General features: G+C 47.0%; 1 protein-coding gene across 3 annotated transcripts in view; it reads left to right on the top strand.

Annotated features, from left to right (window-relative positions):
• The window catches only part of CPM (carboxypeptidase M), a 144,250-nt gene that overhangs the window by 29,994 nt on the left and 95,025 nt on the right, over nucleotides 1-19,231 (top strand). For 2 of the 3 annotated variants that reach the window (XM_051846435.3, XM_089308656.1), the window contains exon 1: nucleotides 19,076-19,159. The exons of the other annotated variant lie outside the window; for it this stretch is intronic. In XM_051846435.3, the coding sequence (XP_051702395.1) occupies nucleotides 19,142-19,159 (18 nt within the window). In that variant the 5' untranslated portion in view covers nucleotides 19,076-19,141. Of the gene's footprint in view, nucleotides 1-19,075; nucleotides 19,160-19,231 lie in introns of those variants that run through there. 3 annotated transcript variants of the gene reach the window in all.

Genomic DNA, 19,231 nt, shown 5'->3' with positions numbered 1-19,231 from the left:
GATGATATATAAGAAAAACTACATAAAAGTGTAAAAATCTACATGGATGCTTCCATTCCTCTATCCTTTGGGCTTCAGTTTCCACGGACACACCTTCAGGAAATCCTTTCTGACCTCTACTTAAATTGACCCCAGTTCAAGGACCGCCTTCTGTTTGCGCACAATAGCCTGCAAATTCCTTTCCATGATCTGCCTCAGCGCAGTATCTGAGCAATTGTCGCAGTGCCTTTCCCAACAGACTACAAACTAGTAAAGTCCTGGGCCTCTCTTTTTCACCACATGTTCATAGTGCTTGCCTCGCACTAGATGTTGAATAAAGAGTGTTAACCATTTGAGTGAATCAGTCACTGGTGAGGAGAGAGGATGTGTGTGGAGTGTTATCTAAGTATATCTGTAATTTGATCTTTGGCAGTCATTGTTGAATAGATTTGATTTAGGCTGCTTTCAGAAGTAAAGATGTAAATGATAAGATGAGCTTACAAATCTCAACTATATGCAGATCGTCTCTGCTATACATGAATACATCTTTTCCTGTCTCTCTTTAGCCCTTTTCTTTTTGCTGAAGGTATGAGGTGTTAACAAAGCTGAGTACATGGGTTTTAGAATGTATAGGTTTTTGGTAAATAAGCCAAAAGTAGGAATTTCTCAACATTAAAATTGAAATTTAATTTTATTTGAAAGGCACAGAGACAGAAACAGGGATACAGAGAGGGAGCTTGCATTTGCTGGTTTACTCCAAAATGCTTGCAGCAGCCAGGGCTGTGCCAACCTAAAGTCAGGAGTCTCCCATGTAGGTGGCAGAGACACAAGTACTTGAGCTGCCTTCTAGGGTGCTCATTAGCAAGAGCTGGATTGGACGTAGAGTAGCAGGGATTTCAACTAGCACCCTGGTAGGAGATGTGGGCATTGCAAGCAACAACTTGCACTATTGTGCCAAATGCCCAGTTAGTTCTCTGACACTTGAAACAAAAGCTAGAGGAGCCAGCATTGTGGCACAGCAGGTAAAGCCACCACCTGTGACTCTGGCATCCCGTGTGGGTACCAGTTCATGTCCTGGCTGTTCCACTTTGGCTCCAGCTCCCTTCTGTTGGCCTGGGAGAGACACCAGAATACAGCCCAAGTGCTTGGGCCCCTGCCACCTACTCGGGAGACCTGGATGTGGCTCCTGGCTCCTGGCTTTGGCTTGGCCCAAACCTGGTTGCTGCAGCCATTTGGGGTTGAACCAGTAGAGTGAAGATATCTCTCTCTCTCTCTCTCTCTCTCTCTCTCTCTCTCTTTCTCTCTCTCTAACTCCAACTTTCAAATAAGTAAGTAAATGTTAAAAAAAAGAAAAGAAAAGAAAAAAACTAGAGTTGAAACGAGATTCAATGATTAAATTGTTTCCGAAGGATTCAAGAGTACATTTCTCACCCGTTCTTATGTGAGATGTGTTGATTTCCACATAATTTATAGATCCCATTAAATGCTGCTAAGTTACTACTGCTTAGGCTTGAGAAATTCGCTTTATCGGCCCAGGAAGCCTTCTCTCAAATTCACCATATAAGTAAAGTTTAGCAGAAAAGGTGAGCATTGCTTTTGCACTCGAAGACCATGCATTTCAGGCCGGTACTGCGGCTCACTAGGCTAATCCTCCGCCTGCGGTGCCGGCACTCCAGGTTCTAGTCCCAGTCAGGGTGCCGATTCTGTCCCAGTTGCTCCTCTTCCAGTCCAGCTTTCTGCTGTGGCCCAGGAAGGCAGTGGAGGATGGCCCAAGTGCTTGAGCCCTGTACCTGCCTGGGAGACCAGGAAGAAGCACCTGGCTCCTGGCTTCGGATCGGCGCAATTCTGCCTGTCAAAAAAAAAAAAAAAAAAAAAAAAAAGGGCAATATGTTGGAAGGAGCTGAGATGTAGAAATAAAAGTGAAAGATAAACATATGCTATCTGTCTTGCTCCATCTCACTCATTTTAGCTACTAATAATACTTGCTTCAATTTGAGACATGCATTTACAACATGCTGGACACCACCTTAAACTTTTTACATCTATTAACTCATTTAATATATACAATCCAATACAATCCCTATAATCCCATATGATCAACACATTGATTTGGTTCCAATTTACATATAAGGACACAAAGCACAGAGAATTTAGGTAACTTACTCAAGGCCACACAGTAACTGACAGAGCTAAGCTGTAACCAAAGGCAGTGTAGCCCTGCAGACTTGACTTTTAGCAATGGACAGCTTTGGTTATCAAGTCTGAGTGTAATCTATTCACACGCCATCCTTCCTAGCCTAACACTTAGAAATCAGCAAGCACATACTGACCTCTGCCCTGGAATCCACGTGGCAACCATGAACCTCACCCTGTTTGGGGGATCTTCCTGAATTAATAAAATTTTCCATTTGTTTCGGTTGTTCTGACACTGGTGCTCAGCTAATGCATTAGGTCACAGTGGGGTGTCAGACCAGTTGTGATCTGACTGCAGCTCGATTTTGTCTCCGTGTCAGCGGATGGGAGACAGAATGGTGTCCGCCCCCCACCCCCATCACATGCTCCCTAGGACATATGAGATTCTCCAGAGTTTTGGCTCTGCTAGAATGTAAGCAGCGTGAGAGCAGGGCCAGGCCTGTCTTGTACACAGTTGCATTCCCTAGAAGCTAGTTCAGCGCCTGGTGCAAAGCAAGGAACGGATCATGGAGAAAGAGATAAATGGATCACAGTAGGATAGCGGGACAGGGCAGGGCTGTGTGACACCCACAGGGACAGGACTCTGACCCTCGCCGCCATGGATGGTTGCATCCTTCCTGCAGTTGTGTTTTTGATAACTTAGATAGAAAGTATTGCTTTTATTTCTTTCTGTATGCCATCCAAAATTCTAGGATCCAAAATGCCTATCACAGATGCAGATGTACACACAAATCCTTTCTAAATCTCCCAAAGGAACGCTAACGTATGTACAGTCACACGTTCGACATACAAGAAATACTCTTTTCAGATTTTCATAGACAACGTGCACAACACAGAAAGCATAGTCACGATGCCGAGAGAGTGTTTATGAAAAGGCATCCTGTTCCCAAAAACAAAGTCTGTTAATTAAAAAATGGGACAATTTTCTAAAAAGAAGTACAGCACAGACTACAGAGTTCTTGTTTTAAATAGAGCGTGTCTGAGTTGAACTGTGTTCTTTAAATCTGCAGATTTCACTGTGGATATCACTCGGATAGAATCTTGGCTCTTAATGGAAGCCATCTAACTTTTCACTAACAATTTGCATGCCCCTGCTGAAGATGGCAATCTTTCCATTTGACAGCACTGTGAAGTCACTGTCTCCTTTATTTTTATTAAGAACACTCAGATCCAATTTGAGTAAAGGTAGAGATCAGACCTGCCGGAGCTGCTTTGCAGAAGGTAGCCCTGGTCCAGAGAATCAAGTTTAAGATAAAAACTGGCCCCTCTTAGAGAAATGGGACGCGGGAGGCTTCCATGTCAATCACTGAATGACGTCAGCACATGTTACTGCATTCTGAATGTGAAATTTCAACAAAATTCATGTTTAAGAACAAAAGGAAAATATGGGGCAGGCGTTGCAGCACGGCAGGTTAAGGCTTTGCTCGGGATGCCCGCATCCCACGGAGGAGAGCCTGGGACCAGCTACTCCGCTTCCAAGCCAACTTCCTGCCGATGCATCCGGAGAGGCAGCAGGTGATGGCTCAAGTGCCTGGGCCCTTGCCACACACGTGGGAGACTCGGATGGAGTTCCAGGCTCCTGGCTTCCGTCTGGCTCGGCCCTGGCTGTTGTGGAAATTTGGGGTCTGTCTGTCTCTATCTCCCTCGTGTGCACATGGATGAAAAAAGTACATTCTAAGAAAAGGAAAACTTAACAAGATTATCTTGCCTTATTGACTGAATTTTCCTGAGAGACAGGCCTTAAAGTTTGAAAGAGTAGGTTTAGAAGCTGAGCGCACTGTTTTCTAGCTGTGTGATCATGGACAAGTTATTCAAGCTCTCTCAACCGTGCTTCATTCACTAGTAGACAGGGAGATAATCCTTAGTTTCCAGGGTTGTTAAAATGATTGCATGAGATATAAATGTAAACCACTTAAGACGTTATCTACCATGTAAGTTTCCAAAACCGCATAGAAAATTTGAATTAAAAGATAAGCTTATTTTGGTGCAAAAATTTTGGACTCCATGCAGTTCTTCAATTTTTATTTTCCCTGAGCTTTTTGAAGATCCCTCCATGCATAAATTTCAGAATCATTTTGCACCAAAATAAACTTATCTTTCCATTTCCACAGACATTTTGAAGTACTCTCATATTCATTCACCAACTATTTAATTAGGGCCAGCATTGTGACAGAGTGGGTTAAGTTACTGCCTACAAGGATGGCGTCCCATAAGGGCACCAGCCTGAGTGTCAGCTGCTCCACTCCTGATCCAGCTCCCTGCTGATGCACCTGGGAAAGCAGTGGAAGATGGCCCGAGTCCTTGGGCCCCTGCTACCCATGTGGGAGACCTGGATGGAGTTCCAGGCTCATGGCTTCAATCTGGCCCAACCCTGGTGTTGCAGCCATTTGGAGAGTGAGCCAGCAGATGGAAGACCTCTCTCTCTCTCTCTCTCTCTCTCTCTCTCTCTCTCTCTAACTCTGTCTTTCAAATAAATAATTCTTAAAGAAAAACAACAAGTATTTATTAAATGTCTGCTGTCCACCAGGCACTCTGTCTTTACCAGGTCAGAGTAAAGAATCCGAGTCCTTATTTTGCAGCAGTTACAGCCTGTGGGAACACCGGCAAAGAAGCTTCTCTGTCCGGGCCTGAGAGTGCACAGGCGAAGTTCGCCAGTTGCTGCTTTCTGGATGCTGGTGAGAGACCCGAGACTTCCGGGTCAGAGATGGGTGATTTGATCACTCGCTGCACAGCAAGCAGCATGAGCTCAGGCCCACCTTGGCTCTGCTTGCACCCCAGCTCCTGCAGGCGCAGGGTGGAGGGCCCAGGTGGGTGTGTTCAACACAGCAGGGCTGTATGGGAGCTAAGAAACAGCGCCCAGGAACCCGCTGCTTCTCTGGGAAGCAGAAGCCAACCTACTCTTTGTCCTAGAGGAAGATGCCATCTCACCTCAAGGCTGCTCATGGCAAAAATATCCCCTGAGAAATGGCTGCATGCCTGCCACCCCAGCCAGAACGTGTAGGGGCCCCCAGGCTGGTTACTTCTCCCAACACCCTTTGTCTATAAACTGGGTAGCCACAGTGTCTAACTCATCAAGATATTGTAAGGTTTAAAAGAGATCATGTATATCAAAATTGTAGAAGCTGGACTTTTTTTTTTTTAAAGAAGGGAGAAATCACCTGGCATGAGAAGTAAATAATAAATGTAAACTACTGCTATTTATAGTTGAACAGTAAAAATAGCAGAAGGAGTAGGTGCTGTTTAAATGTTTGAAGAATTGATGAATCTGTGTGGGGTGAAATAATATTTTAAAAATAGGGACTGGCATTGTGGCATAGCAGGTAAAGCTGCCATCTGCAATGCTGGCATCCCATATGTGCACCTGTTCAAGCCCCAGCTGCACCACTTCCAATCCAGCTCCCTGTTAATGCACCTGAGAAAGAAGCAGAAGTTGGCCCAAGCACTTAGGTCACCAACACGGGAGACCTGGATAGAGTTCCAGGTTGTGGCCATTTTGAGAATGAACCAGCTGATGGAAGATCTCTTTCTCTCTCTTTGCCTCTCCCCCTCTCTCTGTAACTCTGTTTTTCAAATAAGTAAATAAAACTTAAAAAAAAAACTCTACCAACTACTGTAACCATCATTAAAACCCTCTTGTGTGTGTACATATGCACTCACACAAACACGTGAGCAACAAAAAGTACACATTGTAAAAGTACATGAGCCAGAGCCGTGGCTCACTAGGCTAATCCTCCACCTGTGGCGCCGGCACACCAGGTTCTAGTCCCGGTCGGGGCGCCGGATTCTGTCCCGGTTGCCCCTTTTCCAGACCAGCTCTCTGCTCTGGCCCAAGTCCTTGGGCCCTGTACCCCATGGGAGACCAGGAGAAGCACCTGGCTCCTGCCTTTGGATCAGCATGGTGCGCCAGCCGCAGCGCGGCGGCCATTGGAGGGTGAACCAACAGCAAAAAGGAAGACCTTTCTCTCTCTCTCTCTCTCTCACTGTCCGCTCTGCCTGTCAAAAAAAAAAAAAAAAAAAAGTACATGAAAAATATAGGAAAGCAAAAACAAATGGGAAGACATTTCATGTTCACGGACTGAAAAACTTAATAGTGTTGAAATATTCATGCTGACCAAAGCAATCTACCTATTCAATGCAATTGCTATCAAAATCCCAGTGGCATTTTTTGAAAAAAATAGAAAAAACAATCCTAAAATTCATATGGAATCTCAGAAGACCTCAAATAGCCAAAACAATCTTGAGAGAGAAAGCCAAGCTGAGGTCTCGGACTTCCTGGCCTCCAAACACATTACAAAAAGAAAATAACACATACTGGCAAGAACATGGAGAAACTGGAAGCCTTGTGCATTATTGGTGAAAATTTAAAATGATGCAGTTTTGACTAAATGAAGAGTACTTAAAAGTAAAAAATAGAATTATTTGGCACTGGCATTGTGGCATAGTAGGTAAAGCCACTGCCTGTGATGCCAACATCCCGTATGATTGACAGTTCATGTCCCGGGTACTCCACTTCCAATCCAGCTCTCTGCTGTGACCTGGGAAAACAGTAGAAGATGACCCAAGAGCTTGGGACCCTGCACCCACGTGGGAGACCCAGAAGAAGCTCCTGGCTTTGGCCTGGTCCAGCCCTGGGAAGCAAACCAGGAGAGGAAGTTCTCCCTCTCTCTCTGCTCCTCTCTCTGCAACTCTTTCAAATAAATAAGTAAATAAAAAATAGAATGATCACCTAATCCAACTGTCCCAAAGAATTGAAAGAATTCCAATTCCAAAGAATGTTCACTGAGGCATTATTCACCATAGCAGAGAGAAGGTAGCAAAATCTAAACATTCACAAATGGACAAATGAATAAAGAAAATATGACACCTTTATACTCCAGGATATTATTCAGTCTTACAAAACAAGGAATCTGTTACATGTTACGACATGGATAAGCCTTGAAGACATTATACCAGGTGAAATATTTGCCATAAAAAGACATTACTGCATGATTCCACTTATGTCATGGATCTGAAGTAGTCAAAGTCTTAGAAAGTGGAATGGTGGAGGGCAGGAGTGGGGGAGGGGGAACAGAGCAGTTGTTCAGTGAGTAGAACTTCACTCATTCAAGATTTGGAAAAGCTCTAGAGCTGTTTTGCAAACAGTGTGCACTGAATTGATGCTACTACACTAGGGGTATGGGCGGGCATTTAACACAACAGTGACGACGTCATCGGGACCCCCCACCCCATGCCAGAGGGCCTGGGTTTGGGTCCCAGTGCTGCTTCCAGCTGCAGCTTCCTGCCACTGTGCACCCTGGGAAGTAGCAGGTGACAAGTCAAGTGCTTGGTCCCTGCCACCCACATGGGAGACCCCAGACTGAGTTCCAGGCTCCTGGCGTCAGCTAGGCCCAGCCTTGGTTGCTGCATGCATTTGGGGAGTGAACCACTGGATAGAAGATAAATCAGTCATTCTCTCTCTCTCTCTCGCTCCCTCCTCTCCTACTCTCTCTGCCTTTCAAATAAAGAAAAATATTTAAAAAATAAAATCAAAATATCTCTGGAAAGTGATCAAGAGAGTTAATTTTATGTTTTATGCCATAATTTTTCTTTTTTTCTTTTTGACAGGCAGAGTGGATAGTGAGAGAGAGAGACAGAGAGAAAGGTCTTCTTTTGCCATTGGTTCACCCTCCAATGGCCGCCGCGGCCGGCGCACCGCGCTGATCCGAAGCCAGGAGCCAGGTGCTTCTCCTGGTCTCCCATGGGGTGCAGAACCCAAGCACTTGGGCCATCCTCCCCTGCACTCCCGGGCCACAGCAGAGAGCTGGCCTGGAAGAGGGGCAACCGGGACAGAATCCGGCGCCCCGACCGGGACTAGAACCCGGTGTGCCGGCGCCGCAAGGTGGAGAATTAGCCTATTGAGCTGCAGCGCCGGCCGCCATAACTTTTCAAGAATGTTGTATAGGAAGGGAACCATCTCAGAATAAAGGGCAGTATTTCCTAAGAAAGGAGAATTTGTGACCCAATTTCAACGTAGCATTAAAGCACTTTCTTGTTTCAGTGACGGCAGCTAAAAATCTGTGTCCTTAAACCTTTACTTAAGCAAAAGGAGCCTCAGGGTGCCGCACTCCCCAGCCCTGCTCCTTTGGAGGATGGCTCCACTGTCACCATCGCTGTCAAAGGCAGACGGGGCGCCTGCCTGTAGACCTCTCAGAGAAGCCTGGGCGAGTAGAGGCCAAGGCTTTGGAATCCTGGGTCCCAACGGAACAGTGTCTACACAGTTAACACCTGCCTCACACACGACAGGAAGATAGATTCCAAGTGGATTAAAATTTTAAATGTAGTGGGGAGAGAGAGGGATGAATAAATGGAACACAAGGGCCTCGGAGGGCACTGAAATTCTTCTAACACCGTTATTGTATGTCAGTCGAAACCCTTAGCGTGTATAACAGAAGAAGTGAACTCTAATATAAGCTAGGCATTTAATTAGTGATGACGTATTGCTAGTGACTCCTGTGCTGTAACCAACGTGTCACACTAACGCAAGATGCTAATCCTACAGGAAACTGTGTGAGGGGAGGGGCAGGGAAGGAGGACAAGGGAACTCCCTGTACTTCCTGCTCAAGTTTCCTGCAAGCCTCAAGCAAGTGTAAAAAATTAATATTTACAAATTAAACTAAAATGAGAAAAAGTAAATGTAAAAACTAGAAATCAACTAGAAAAAAAGCAGATTAATAACTGCATAATTTAAGAAAAATAAAATTTATAAGAATGTATCAAAAAGCTATGATTCCAGAAGGAAAAGACTAATAGATCACTAGAAAAATGAGCAAAAGACACAATGGATGATTTTTTAAAGATTTATTTATTTGAAAGGCAGAGCTACAGAGAGGCAGAGGCAGAGAGAGAAGGAGGTCTTCCATCCGTGGGTTTACTCCCCAAATGGCTGCAATGGCTGGCGCTATGCCTATCCAAAGCTAGGATCCAGGTGCTTCTTCTGGGTCTCCCACGCAGGTGCAGGGCCCTAAGCACTTGGGCCGTCTTCTACTGCTTTCCCAGGCCTTTGCAGAGAGCTGGATCGGAAGTGGAGCAGCCAGGACTCGAACTGGACCCATAATGGATGCTGGTACTACAGGCAGAGGCTGTACCCGCTCGCCACCGCGCTGGCCCCACACTGCAGGATTCTTAGAGAGGAAGAGTAAGTGTTCTATAAGCACACGAGAAGAGTCCAGCTGCATCACTCACAGAGGATAAGCACCTTAGAATCACGAGATTTCATTTCTCATGTATGAAACGGAAATGCAGAGCCACGCAGGCAGTGCCACATTCACGTTTTACTTAGTAAGGACTGTCAACCGACATGGCTTTGGTAAGGAAAAAATGACCCAGAACTTGGGAGTTAAAAACACGGCCTGCGCCCGTGCCGCCATAGCTCACTAGGCTAATCCTCCACCTGCGGCGCTGGCACCCTGGGTTCTAGTCCCGGTCGGGGTGCCAGATTCTGTCCCGGTTGCTCCTCTTCCAGTCCAGCTCTCTGCTGTGGCCAGGAAGTGCAGTGGAGGATGGCTCAAGTGCTTGGGCCCTGCACCCCATGGGAGACCAGGAGAAGCACCTGGCTCCTGGCTTCGGATCAGCGCGGTGCGCCGGCCGTAGCAGCCATTGTGGGGGGTGAACCAATGGAAAAAAGGAAGACCTTTCTCTCTCTCTCTCTCTCTCTCTCACTGTCCACTCTGCCTGTCAAAAAAATAAAAAAATACAAATAAAAATAAAACACAGCCTGCTAGCCTGGTTTTCAACCTAGGACACTGCCTAACAGGTCCAGCTAATGGCCCAACGACCCAAGGTGAGCTGAGCTTTGACTTATTAACTGCATATTTCATAACTATAAACTTAGGTGTTAACTTGCAGAAAATTGGTGAGATGATAATATTTTGCCCAATAGAGATATGAATGATTTTTGGCTGCACAGATGAAAATGATTTCTGTTTTATAGGGACAGCACTAAAGGTTATGGTTTATTGTCCTATAGGACATTAAAAGGACTTATATTTAATTTAGTATTAATTTAGAAAAATTTCAGGGTGCTGGTTTTTCTTAGTGGCATATATATATATATATATATATATACATATATATATAATTTCTCATTATTTTCTTTGAACTAGCCTTTTCATCCTGCTAATGAGTCAAAATAAAACTTGACCTATCCTTACTCTATATTTGTATGAGATTTTTTTTTTTTTTTTTACAGGCAGAGTGGACAGTGAGAGAGAGAGACGGAGAGAAAGGTCTTCCTTTTGCCATTGGTTCATCCCCCAATGGCCGCTGCGGCCAGCGCACTGCACTGATCCGATGGCAGGAGCCAGGTGCTTCTCCTGGTCTCCCATGGGGTGCAGGGCCCAAGTACTTGGGCCATCTTCCACTGCACTCCCTGGCCACAGCAGAGAGCTGGCCTGGAAGAGGGGCAACCGGGACAGAATCTGGCGCTCTGACCGGGACTAGAACCCGGTGTGCTGGCGCCACTAGGTGGAGGATTAGCCTAGTGAGCCGCTGTGCCGACTGAGAATTGTTTTTTAACAGGTTGAAAATTATACATTTTATGTTTTATAAGAGTAGAATTTGACCAAGCATATTGTCTTAAAAATGCAAATGTTCTTTTACCTAACAATTGCATGCCTAAGAATTGATGTTAGGGAGATAAGAGTGTGCTCAAAAATTTAGCTTTAAGAATTTGTGGAGGAGCAGGCCTTGGGGCCCAGTGGTTTAAGCCACCACTTGGGACACTCACATCCTTTAGCAGAGTATTGGTGAGAGGCCTGGTTCCCTGCTTCCAAGTCCAACTTCCTGCTAATGCATCCTAGGAGGCAGATGATTGCTCAAGTGCTTGGTTCTCCTGCCACCCATGTAGGAAACTCAGGGCTCCTGGCTCCTGGCTCCTGGCTCCTGGCTCCTGGCTCCTGGCTCCTGGCTCCTGGCTCCTGGTTCTGGCCTAGCCCAGCACAGGCTGTTGCAGGCTTTCGAGGGAGTAAGCCAGCAAATGAAAGATCTTCCTTCCGCTTTCCTCCTCCCCCTCTCTTCCCCTCTCCTCCTTCCCCTCCCCTCCCCTCCCCTCTCCTCCTTCCCTTCCCCTCCCCCTCTATTCCCCCTCCTCCTCCCCTTCCCCTCCCCCTCTCTTCCCCTCTCCTCCTCCCCCTCCCTTCCCCTCTCCTCTTCCCCCTCCCTTCCCCTCTCCTCCTCCCCTCCCCCTCCCTCTTCCCTCCCCTCCTCTTCTCTCCCCTCCCCCTCCTTCTGTGTGAGAGACTATTTTTTAAGTATATGAAAATAAACACATTTTTAAAAGTTTATTTTAAAAAGAATGTGTATGAACGTTCTGTGAATAACAGTGAAATATCAAAAGTGCAACATAAGTGACTGATTAATTCCTAAGTATGTTTTAAGAATGATTTCTTTTGGATAACTGAAATTTATAGGTCTTAAAAGTTTCTTTTGGGAACTGCACAGTGGCACAGTGTGCTAAGCCTCTGCCTGCAATGCTCACATCCCATATGAGTACCGATTTGAGTCCCAGCTTCTCCGCTTCTGGTTCAGCTCCCTGTTAAAGGGAGAAAAATGCCGAGATGGCCCAAGTTCCTGGGCCCCTGCCACCCGCATGAGAGACCTGGATGGAGTTCTTGGCTCCCAGCTCCAGCCATCTGGGGAGTTAACCAGTGGATAGAAGACTGCTCTCTGTCACTCTGCCTTTTAAATAAAAAAAAGTAAGTCTTTAAAAAAAAAAGCTTCATTCATATTTTCTTGTGACACTTTTGAAAGAAAAAAAATAGCAAGTTTGAAAGTCACCATACCTAGTTATTTTTTTTTTTAAGATATATTTTTTTTGGAAGTCAAAGGGAGAGACAGAGGCAGAGAGATCTTCTATCCGCTGGTTCACTCCCGAGATGACCTCAATGGCCAGGGCTGGGTCAGGCTGAAGCCAGGAGCTTCTTCCTGGTCTCCACGTGGGTGCAGGGGCCCAAGCACTTTGGCCATCTTCTATTGTTTTTCCAGGTGCATTAGCATGGAACTGGATTGGAAGTGGAACAGCTGGGACACGAACCAACACTTACGTGGGATGCCAGCACTGCAGACGGCGAGTTTACCCGCCACACTGTAACGCCAGCCCCGTTCTGCTGTCCCTGCCATCCTTGTTGACATGTGTGGATATTTAGCCTCTCCTGCCATCTCAGGAACCCTCAGAGGCCTCCAGCAGGACAGATCCCACAGCGAGGCTTCCCTTTCTAGTACTCCCGACCTCCTCTGCACACCTGTGACTCACGCCAAAGACATTTCAGATCCTGTCTTCATTCAGAACTGCCCATCCCCCAGAGTCCTGTGCTTTTGGCTCTGCTTTGCTTTTGGGTCAAAATGCCTTGATTGTTTCTCTGATTAAAAGAAGTAATGCACTTAGAAAAATTTAAAACAGGAAATAAAAACATTGCAACCCAATGCAATTGCAACACCTTGTAACCTTTGGAACATTTTTCTAGGAACAATTTTTATCTGTCTGCTTTACCTAAGTGGGATCCTACTATTCATTTGCTTTGTTATTTGATTCTTTTCTTGCCACTGAACAATGTGTCTTCCTGAGTCAATAAATGCAGACCTACAGCATCATTATTGTGGCTGAGAAATAACCATGTGGCTATAATAGTCTTCATTTGACTCAGGACGTCTCAGGCTCAGCACCGGGGACTTTGGGAGCTAGGTCATGTTGTGGGAGGCAGCATTGTCCCCTGCAGGACATTTTGCAGTCGCTTGTCCTGTGTATCCGCATACCAGCAGCACCCTCCCCAAGCCACAACCATCAAAAACGTCTACAGATGTTGCCAGATGGCTCCTGTGCACAAAACTGCTCCCAGGTCAAGAACCACTGGTTTAACCAAGCTGCTATGAAGTTTGACTTCTGGATTTTACCTACTTTGTCACAATTTAAAACAGCAGAGGCCAGCATCAAGGTGCAGTGAGTTAAGCCTATGTCTGCAATGCCAGCATCCCATATCAAAATGCTGGTTCTAGTCTTGGCTGTTCCACTTCCAACCCAGCTCCTTGCTAGCATGACTGGGAAGGCAGCTGAGGATGGCCCAAGGGCTTGGGTCTTTATCCCCCATGTAGGAGACCCGGATGGAGTCTGGGGCTCCAACCAGCCATTGCAGCCATTTGGGGAATAGCCCAGTCGATAGAGGCATGTTCTCTTTCTTTCTTCAAATAAGTAAATAAATATTTTTTAAAAATTAAAACAGCAGCACTTATGAAGCTGCTAATGTGCGGTACAGCTTCAAATTACCTTTAAAGCATATATTCCTAGCAAGGAATAACATATTTTAATTTCTGATGTCCATTCCCAGGCTGCCCTCCTGAACAGTTGTATCAAATATATAGTCCCGTCGCGGCATCGGCAATGGTGTTTCCCCAAAGCCTGTCCATTCCCAAGTATTGTCAATCCTTTACATCTTTCTTTTTAAAAGAAAAAAATTTTTGAGAGTTAGAGCCACAGAGAGAGGGAGAAACAGAAAGGTCTTCCATCCACTGGTTCACTCCCCAGATGGCCAAAATGGCCGGAGCTGAGCTGATCTGAAGCCAGGAGGCAGGAGCTTCCTCCAGGTCTCCCACGCAGGTGCAGGAGCCCAAGGACTTAAGCCATCTTCCACTGTTTTTCTAGGCCACAACAGAGAGCTGGATCGGAAGAGAAGCAGCCGGGTCTAGAACCGGCGTCCATATGGGATTCTGGCACCACTGGCAGAGGCTTAGCCCACTACTCCATGGCACCGGCCTAATCCTTTACATCTTTCTTAGCAATAAGCAAAACAAAATGTAACCAGCCCTTGATGGCCATGGGGGATTATTTCCAAGATCCTCAAGGATACCAAAATCCAAGGATGCTCAAGTCTCTCATGTAAAGTGGCATAATGTTTGCATAACACAACCTCTCAAGCCAGCACTATGGCATAGTAGGTTAAGCCTCTACCTGCAGCACCATATGGGTGCCAGTTTGAATCCCGGCTGCTCCACTTCCAATCCAGCTCCCTGCTAATGCACCTGGGAAGGCAGTGAAAGATAGCCCAAGTGCTTGAGTCCCTCACCCACATGGGAGACCCGGAAGAAGCTCTTGGCTCCCGACATTAATTAGCCCAGTACCAGCCTTTGCAGCTGTTTGGGGAGTGAACCAGTGGTTGGAAGACCTCTCCCTCTGTTTCTCCCTCTCTCTTCCTGTAACTCTGCCTCTCAAATAAATTAATCTGTTTTTTTAAAAAAGCATGTTCTCCCAACCTAAACCTCTGGATCACATATGATACATAATACAATGTAAATGCTGTATAAATAGTTGTTAGACTATATTGCTTAGGGGATGATGACAAGAAATATCTATACACATTAAGCACAGATGTAAATTTTCCTTTTGATCTTTGTAAAAGATTTATTTATTTGGACGTCAGAGTGATAGGGAGGGAAGGAGGAAGGGAGGGAAGAGGAGAGAAAGAGAGAGAGAGATTGATTTTTCCTCCAATGATTCATTTCCCAAATGCCTGCAACATCCAGGTCTGGGCCAGGTTAAATCCAAGAGCCAGGAACTCCATCTGAGCCTCCCGTGTGGATGTCAGGGCCCCAGGTACCTCAGCCATTATCTGCTGCTTTCCTTGGCACATTAGCAGGGAGCCGGATCAGAAGCAGAGATGCTGAGACTCAAACTCGGACTTTTGGAGTATTTTTGACCCACAGCTAGTTGAATACGCAGAGGCAGAAGCTGTGGATACAAAAGACTGACTTTGCCCTTTTAATTATAATTCTTTGATTGCTAACCAGGTTGGTAACTTTTACTATATTTATTGGCTACCTTTATTACTGCTTTTATAAACTGCCTATTAATGTCCTTTGCCCCTTCTTGACTTTGTAATTGCTATTAATCCTTTCTCCCAGTCTGTCATTATTCCTGTGACCTTTATGCTGGTTTTTCCTGTACAGAAGGCATGCATTTTTATGTTGCTAAATTATTAGCTTTTTATTATGGTTTTACCTTTGATGGTGTCAAGTTTAGAAAGATCTCTGAAATCTTTTTTTTTTTTTTTAAGATTTATTTTATTATTTGAAAGAGTTAGAGAGAGGTCTTCCATCCACTGGTTCGCTTCCCAGATGGCCAATCTGGAGCCAGGAGCCAGGAGCCTTTTCCAGGTCTCCCACATGGGTGCAGGGGCCCAAGGACCTGGGCCATCTTCTACTGCCTTCCCAGGCCATAGCAGAGAGCTGGATCAAAATTGGAGCAGCCGGGACTAGAACCAGCATCCATATGGGATGCCGGCACTTCAGGCCAGGGCTTTAACCTGCTGCACCACAGCACCAGCCCTGACCTCTGAAATCTTAACTCTCATGTTTTACTCCAGTAGATTAGTCTTTTGGTTTCTGAATCTTTCAAACTCTAACACTAAACTTAAAAAAAAAAAAAAAGAAAGAAAAAAGAAAGAAAGAAAAAAGGAAAGATTGATTTGAAAGAGTGAGAGAGAGAGAGTCTCCAATCAGCTGGCTCATGCCTGAAATGACCACAACAGGCAGAACTGGGCCAGGCTGAAGCCAGGAGCCAGGAACTCCCTCCTGGTCTTTCACATGGGTGGCAGGGGACCCAAGCACTTGGGTCATTCCCATCGCCTCCCTGGGAGCATTAGGAAGAATGTTGCATCAGGAGCAAAGCAAGTAGGACTCTCAACCAGCACTCTGATATGGGATGCCAGGAACACTATGCTCTTCTTCTTTTTTCTTTTCCTTACCTCTATACTAGTGCATCTCAAACTTGGATATCCATGTGGATCATCTGGAAATGTTATTAATGAATATCCTGATTCAGGATTGGGACAAGAGATTCTGCCTTTCCAACAAGCTCTCTGTGGTGTCAGTGCTGGCCACACTGCCTGTCACTAGGTCCTCCACCTTCAGACCTCAGTCTTGGGCACTCCCTCCCTCCATTCTCTGAGTTGCTCACTCCTCCCCTCCCTCTGAGTGTGAAAGCCCACAGCTGCAGTTCCAGCCATCCCTCACCCTCTGGTTTTCTGGAGCAGCAGTCAGTCAAATGTCTGATTTCTAAAGCCGGTTCCAGTTCCCGTTCCTTCCATGACTTCGCCTACACTTCCCTGTTCTCAAGCCCATTTCCCCTCCTTTCAGTCTCTTAATCACTGAACAATGAAAGGAGAACCTCTTCCAGCCATCTAGCGGGGGACACATTTAACATGTTAACTACTGCTTCTGTTTTAAAAATCCACTCAAAACCCTACAATGTCATGTGAAGATTTTCTAAGTCTAAATCTAAATCTTAGAAAATTCTTTTGTGGCCGGCGCTGTGGTGTAGCGGCTAAAACCCTAGCCTGAAGCGCCAGCATCCCATATAGGCGCTGGTTCGAGTCCCGGCTGCTCCACTTCCAATCCAGCTCTCTGCTATGGCCTGTGAAAGCAGTAGAAGATGGCCCAAGTCCTTGGGCCCCTGCACCCATGTGGGAGACCCAGAAGAAGCTCCTGGCTCCTGGCTTCAGATCAATGCAGCTCTGGCCATTGTGGCCAATTGGGGAGTGAACCAGCATATGGAAGATCTCTCTCTCTGTCACTCTGCCTCTCCTCTCTCTGTGTAACTCTGACTTTCAAATAAATAAATAAATCTTAAAAAAAAATTATTCTTGGGGCTAGTGTGGTGGTATAGCAAGTAAAGCTGCCACCTGCAATGCTGGCATCCCATATGGATGCTGCTTCATGTCCTGGTTGCTCTGCTTCCTATCCAGCACCCTGCTAATGGCCTGGGAAAGCAGAGGAACATGGCTCAAATCCTTGGGCCCTTGCACCCCTGTGGGAGACCCAGAGAAAGCTCTTGGCTCCTGGCTTTGGCCTGACCCAGCCCTGGCCATTGTGGTGATCTGGCAAGTGGACCAGTGGATGGAAGATTCCCTCTTTCTCTATAACTCTTTCAAATAAATAAAAACTCTCTGACTTTCATATCAAATAAATCTTTTTAAAAGAAAATTATCCTTAAAGATTTAGTAATGAAACTGGATTATGTATTTTCAAATGGGCTCTATACAGTCCTTACAATGCATCTGACAACCTTCTCTAGGTAGGCACAATTACAATTTCTATTCTACCGGCCAGGAAACTAAGGCACAGCCAGTTAGCACAGCCCCTGAGTGTCAGATCAAGGACTGGCAACTGGACAGTGAGACGGTGAAGTTTCAGTTCTTAAAAGGCCCCCTCCAGGCTGGCGCCGTGGCTCACTAGGCTAATCCTCCACCTGCGGCACCGGCACACCGGGTTCTAGTCCCAGTCAGGGCACCAGATTCTGTCCCGGTTGCCCCTCTTCCAATCCAGCTCTCTGCTATGGCCCAGGAGTGCAGTGGAGGATGGCCCAAGTGCTTGGGCCCTGCACCCGCATGGGAGACCAGGAGAAGCACCTGGTTCCTGGCTTCGGATTAGTGCGTGTGCCAGCTGCAGTGGCCATTGGAGGGTGAACCAACGGCAAAGGAAGACCTTTCTCTCTGTCTCTCTCTCTCACTGTCCACTCTGCCTGTCAAAAAAAAAAAAAAAAAAAGGCCTCCTCTGCTGCATGCCATCAGGGCAGCACCCCCCAGGGATTCCTAAGAGCTAGATTCTAGGGATAATGTCTGCACCTCCTCTTCATCTGTATCTGCATCGTAACAAATGGGCAGGCCACCTCACAAGTGCTTTCAACCCTTGAAGGCACATCGCAGTCACCCATGGTAAGAGGAGTTGTGCTCAGTTAGTCTGGGCTGTGCCCCTGGCAGCAGTATTTTTAATCTTTTCAACATGAATGCAATTTCAAATCAATCCTTTTCAGATGTTTTGCTTTCAGGGAACCCTTGCAGGGGGCCCCCCATTACCCCGACCAGGCTCCTAAAATCCACAGGGTGGTGTGCATGTACACATGTGAGGCTGCGAGTGTGAGGGTGGCAGTGTGCACGTGCCCGTGCGTGCACCTTCAGAGCAGGGTGCAGCGGGGGGGTTTGGGTGAAGCTCTTGTTTGCCCTGGGTACAAGCACAGAAAGAACGGGGGTCGGACTGGGGAGGGCAGGTAGAGGAAACAAGCAATTTCTAGCAGTGGCTCTGCTTTCTCCCACCTGAGTTTCAGTTTTAAATTTCACTGTGTCAAATCCCATCTTACATAAAACGTGTGGGAAAATTTTCTGGACTCTGTACTCGAGGGCACTTAAAACCTCTCTCTTTCTCCCCATAACCCCCATCATGTTCTTCCTTCTTTTTTCTTTTTAAGGTTTATTTATTTAGGAGGCAGAGTGACAGAGGGAGAGGCAGACAGAGAGGTCTTCCATCTGCTGGTTCACTTCCCAAATGGCCACAACAGCCGGAGCTGGGCTGATCCAAAGCCAGGAGCCAGGAGCTTCTTCTGGGTCTCCCGCGTGGATGCAGGGGCCTAAGCACTTGGGCCATCTTCCACTGCTTTCCCAGGCGCATTAGCAGAGAGCTGGATCTGAAGCCAAGCAGCTGGGACTTGAACTGGTGCCCATATGGGATGCAGAGTGGCAGGCAGAGGCTTAACCTGCTATGCCACAAATGCCTCCCCTACGTTCTTTCTTCTTTAAAGCCCTTGCACTTGTAGGCTAGGACTGGGGAGCCTGGCGGGACCGGGCTCTCGGCCCTGGCTGCAGGTGGGCTGCGGGACCACCAATCTCGAGAAACCCGGCCGAGCCCTAAAAGTCTCCAGATCCGCGCTCTGCTCGCGATACCGAGGGTAGCTCGGAGCCCGGCGCGGGGCACAGGCGTGGCTGAAGCCAGGACGCACCTCCAACCTTGGGCGCCGGCTCCTGGAGGTGCGAAGGCGGCCCAGGCCCCGCCCCCGAGGGCTCCACACAGCGCTGGAGTGGCCGGCGAGGTGTCCGGGGGCGGAGCCCGGGCACCCCGCCCCCTGACCGCGGTATAACTTAGGCCCGGGCAGGGTGGCCGTGGACTGGTGGAGATGCGCGCCTGGGCGCTGGTGAGACGCGGGGCGCGCGGGGTCCGGTGTGGTGGTGGTGCGGAGCGGAGGGGCGAGAGGGGGCCCGGCGCT

Source organism: Oryctolagus cuniculus, chromosome 11, assembly GCF_051225735.1.
Source record: "Oryctolagus cuniculus isolate XC-2025 breed Fujian yellow rabbit chromosome 11, ASM5122573v1, whole genome shotgun sequence".
NCBI classification, from domain to species: domain Eukaryota; kingdom Metazoa; phylum Chordata; class Mammalia; order Lagomorpha; family Leporidae; genus Oryctolagus; species Oryctolagus cuniculus.
The sequence above is the reverse complement of the archived record's forward strand: the minus strand, read 5'-3'. Positions and strand labels throughout refer to the sequence as shown.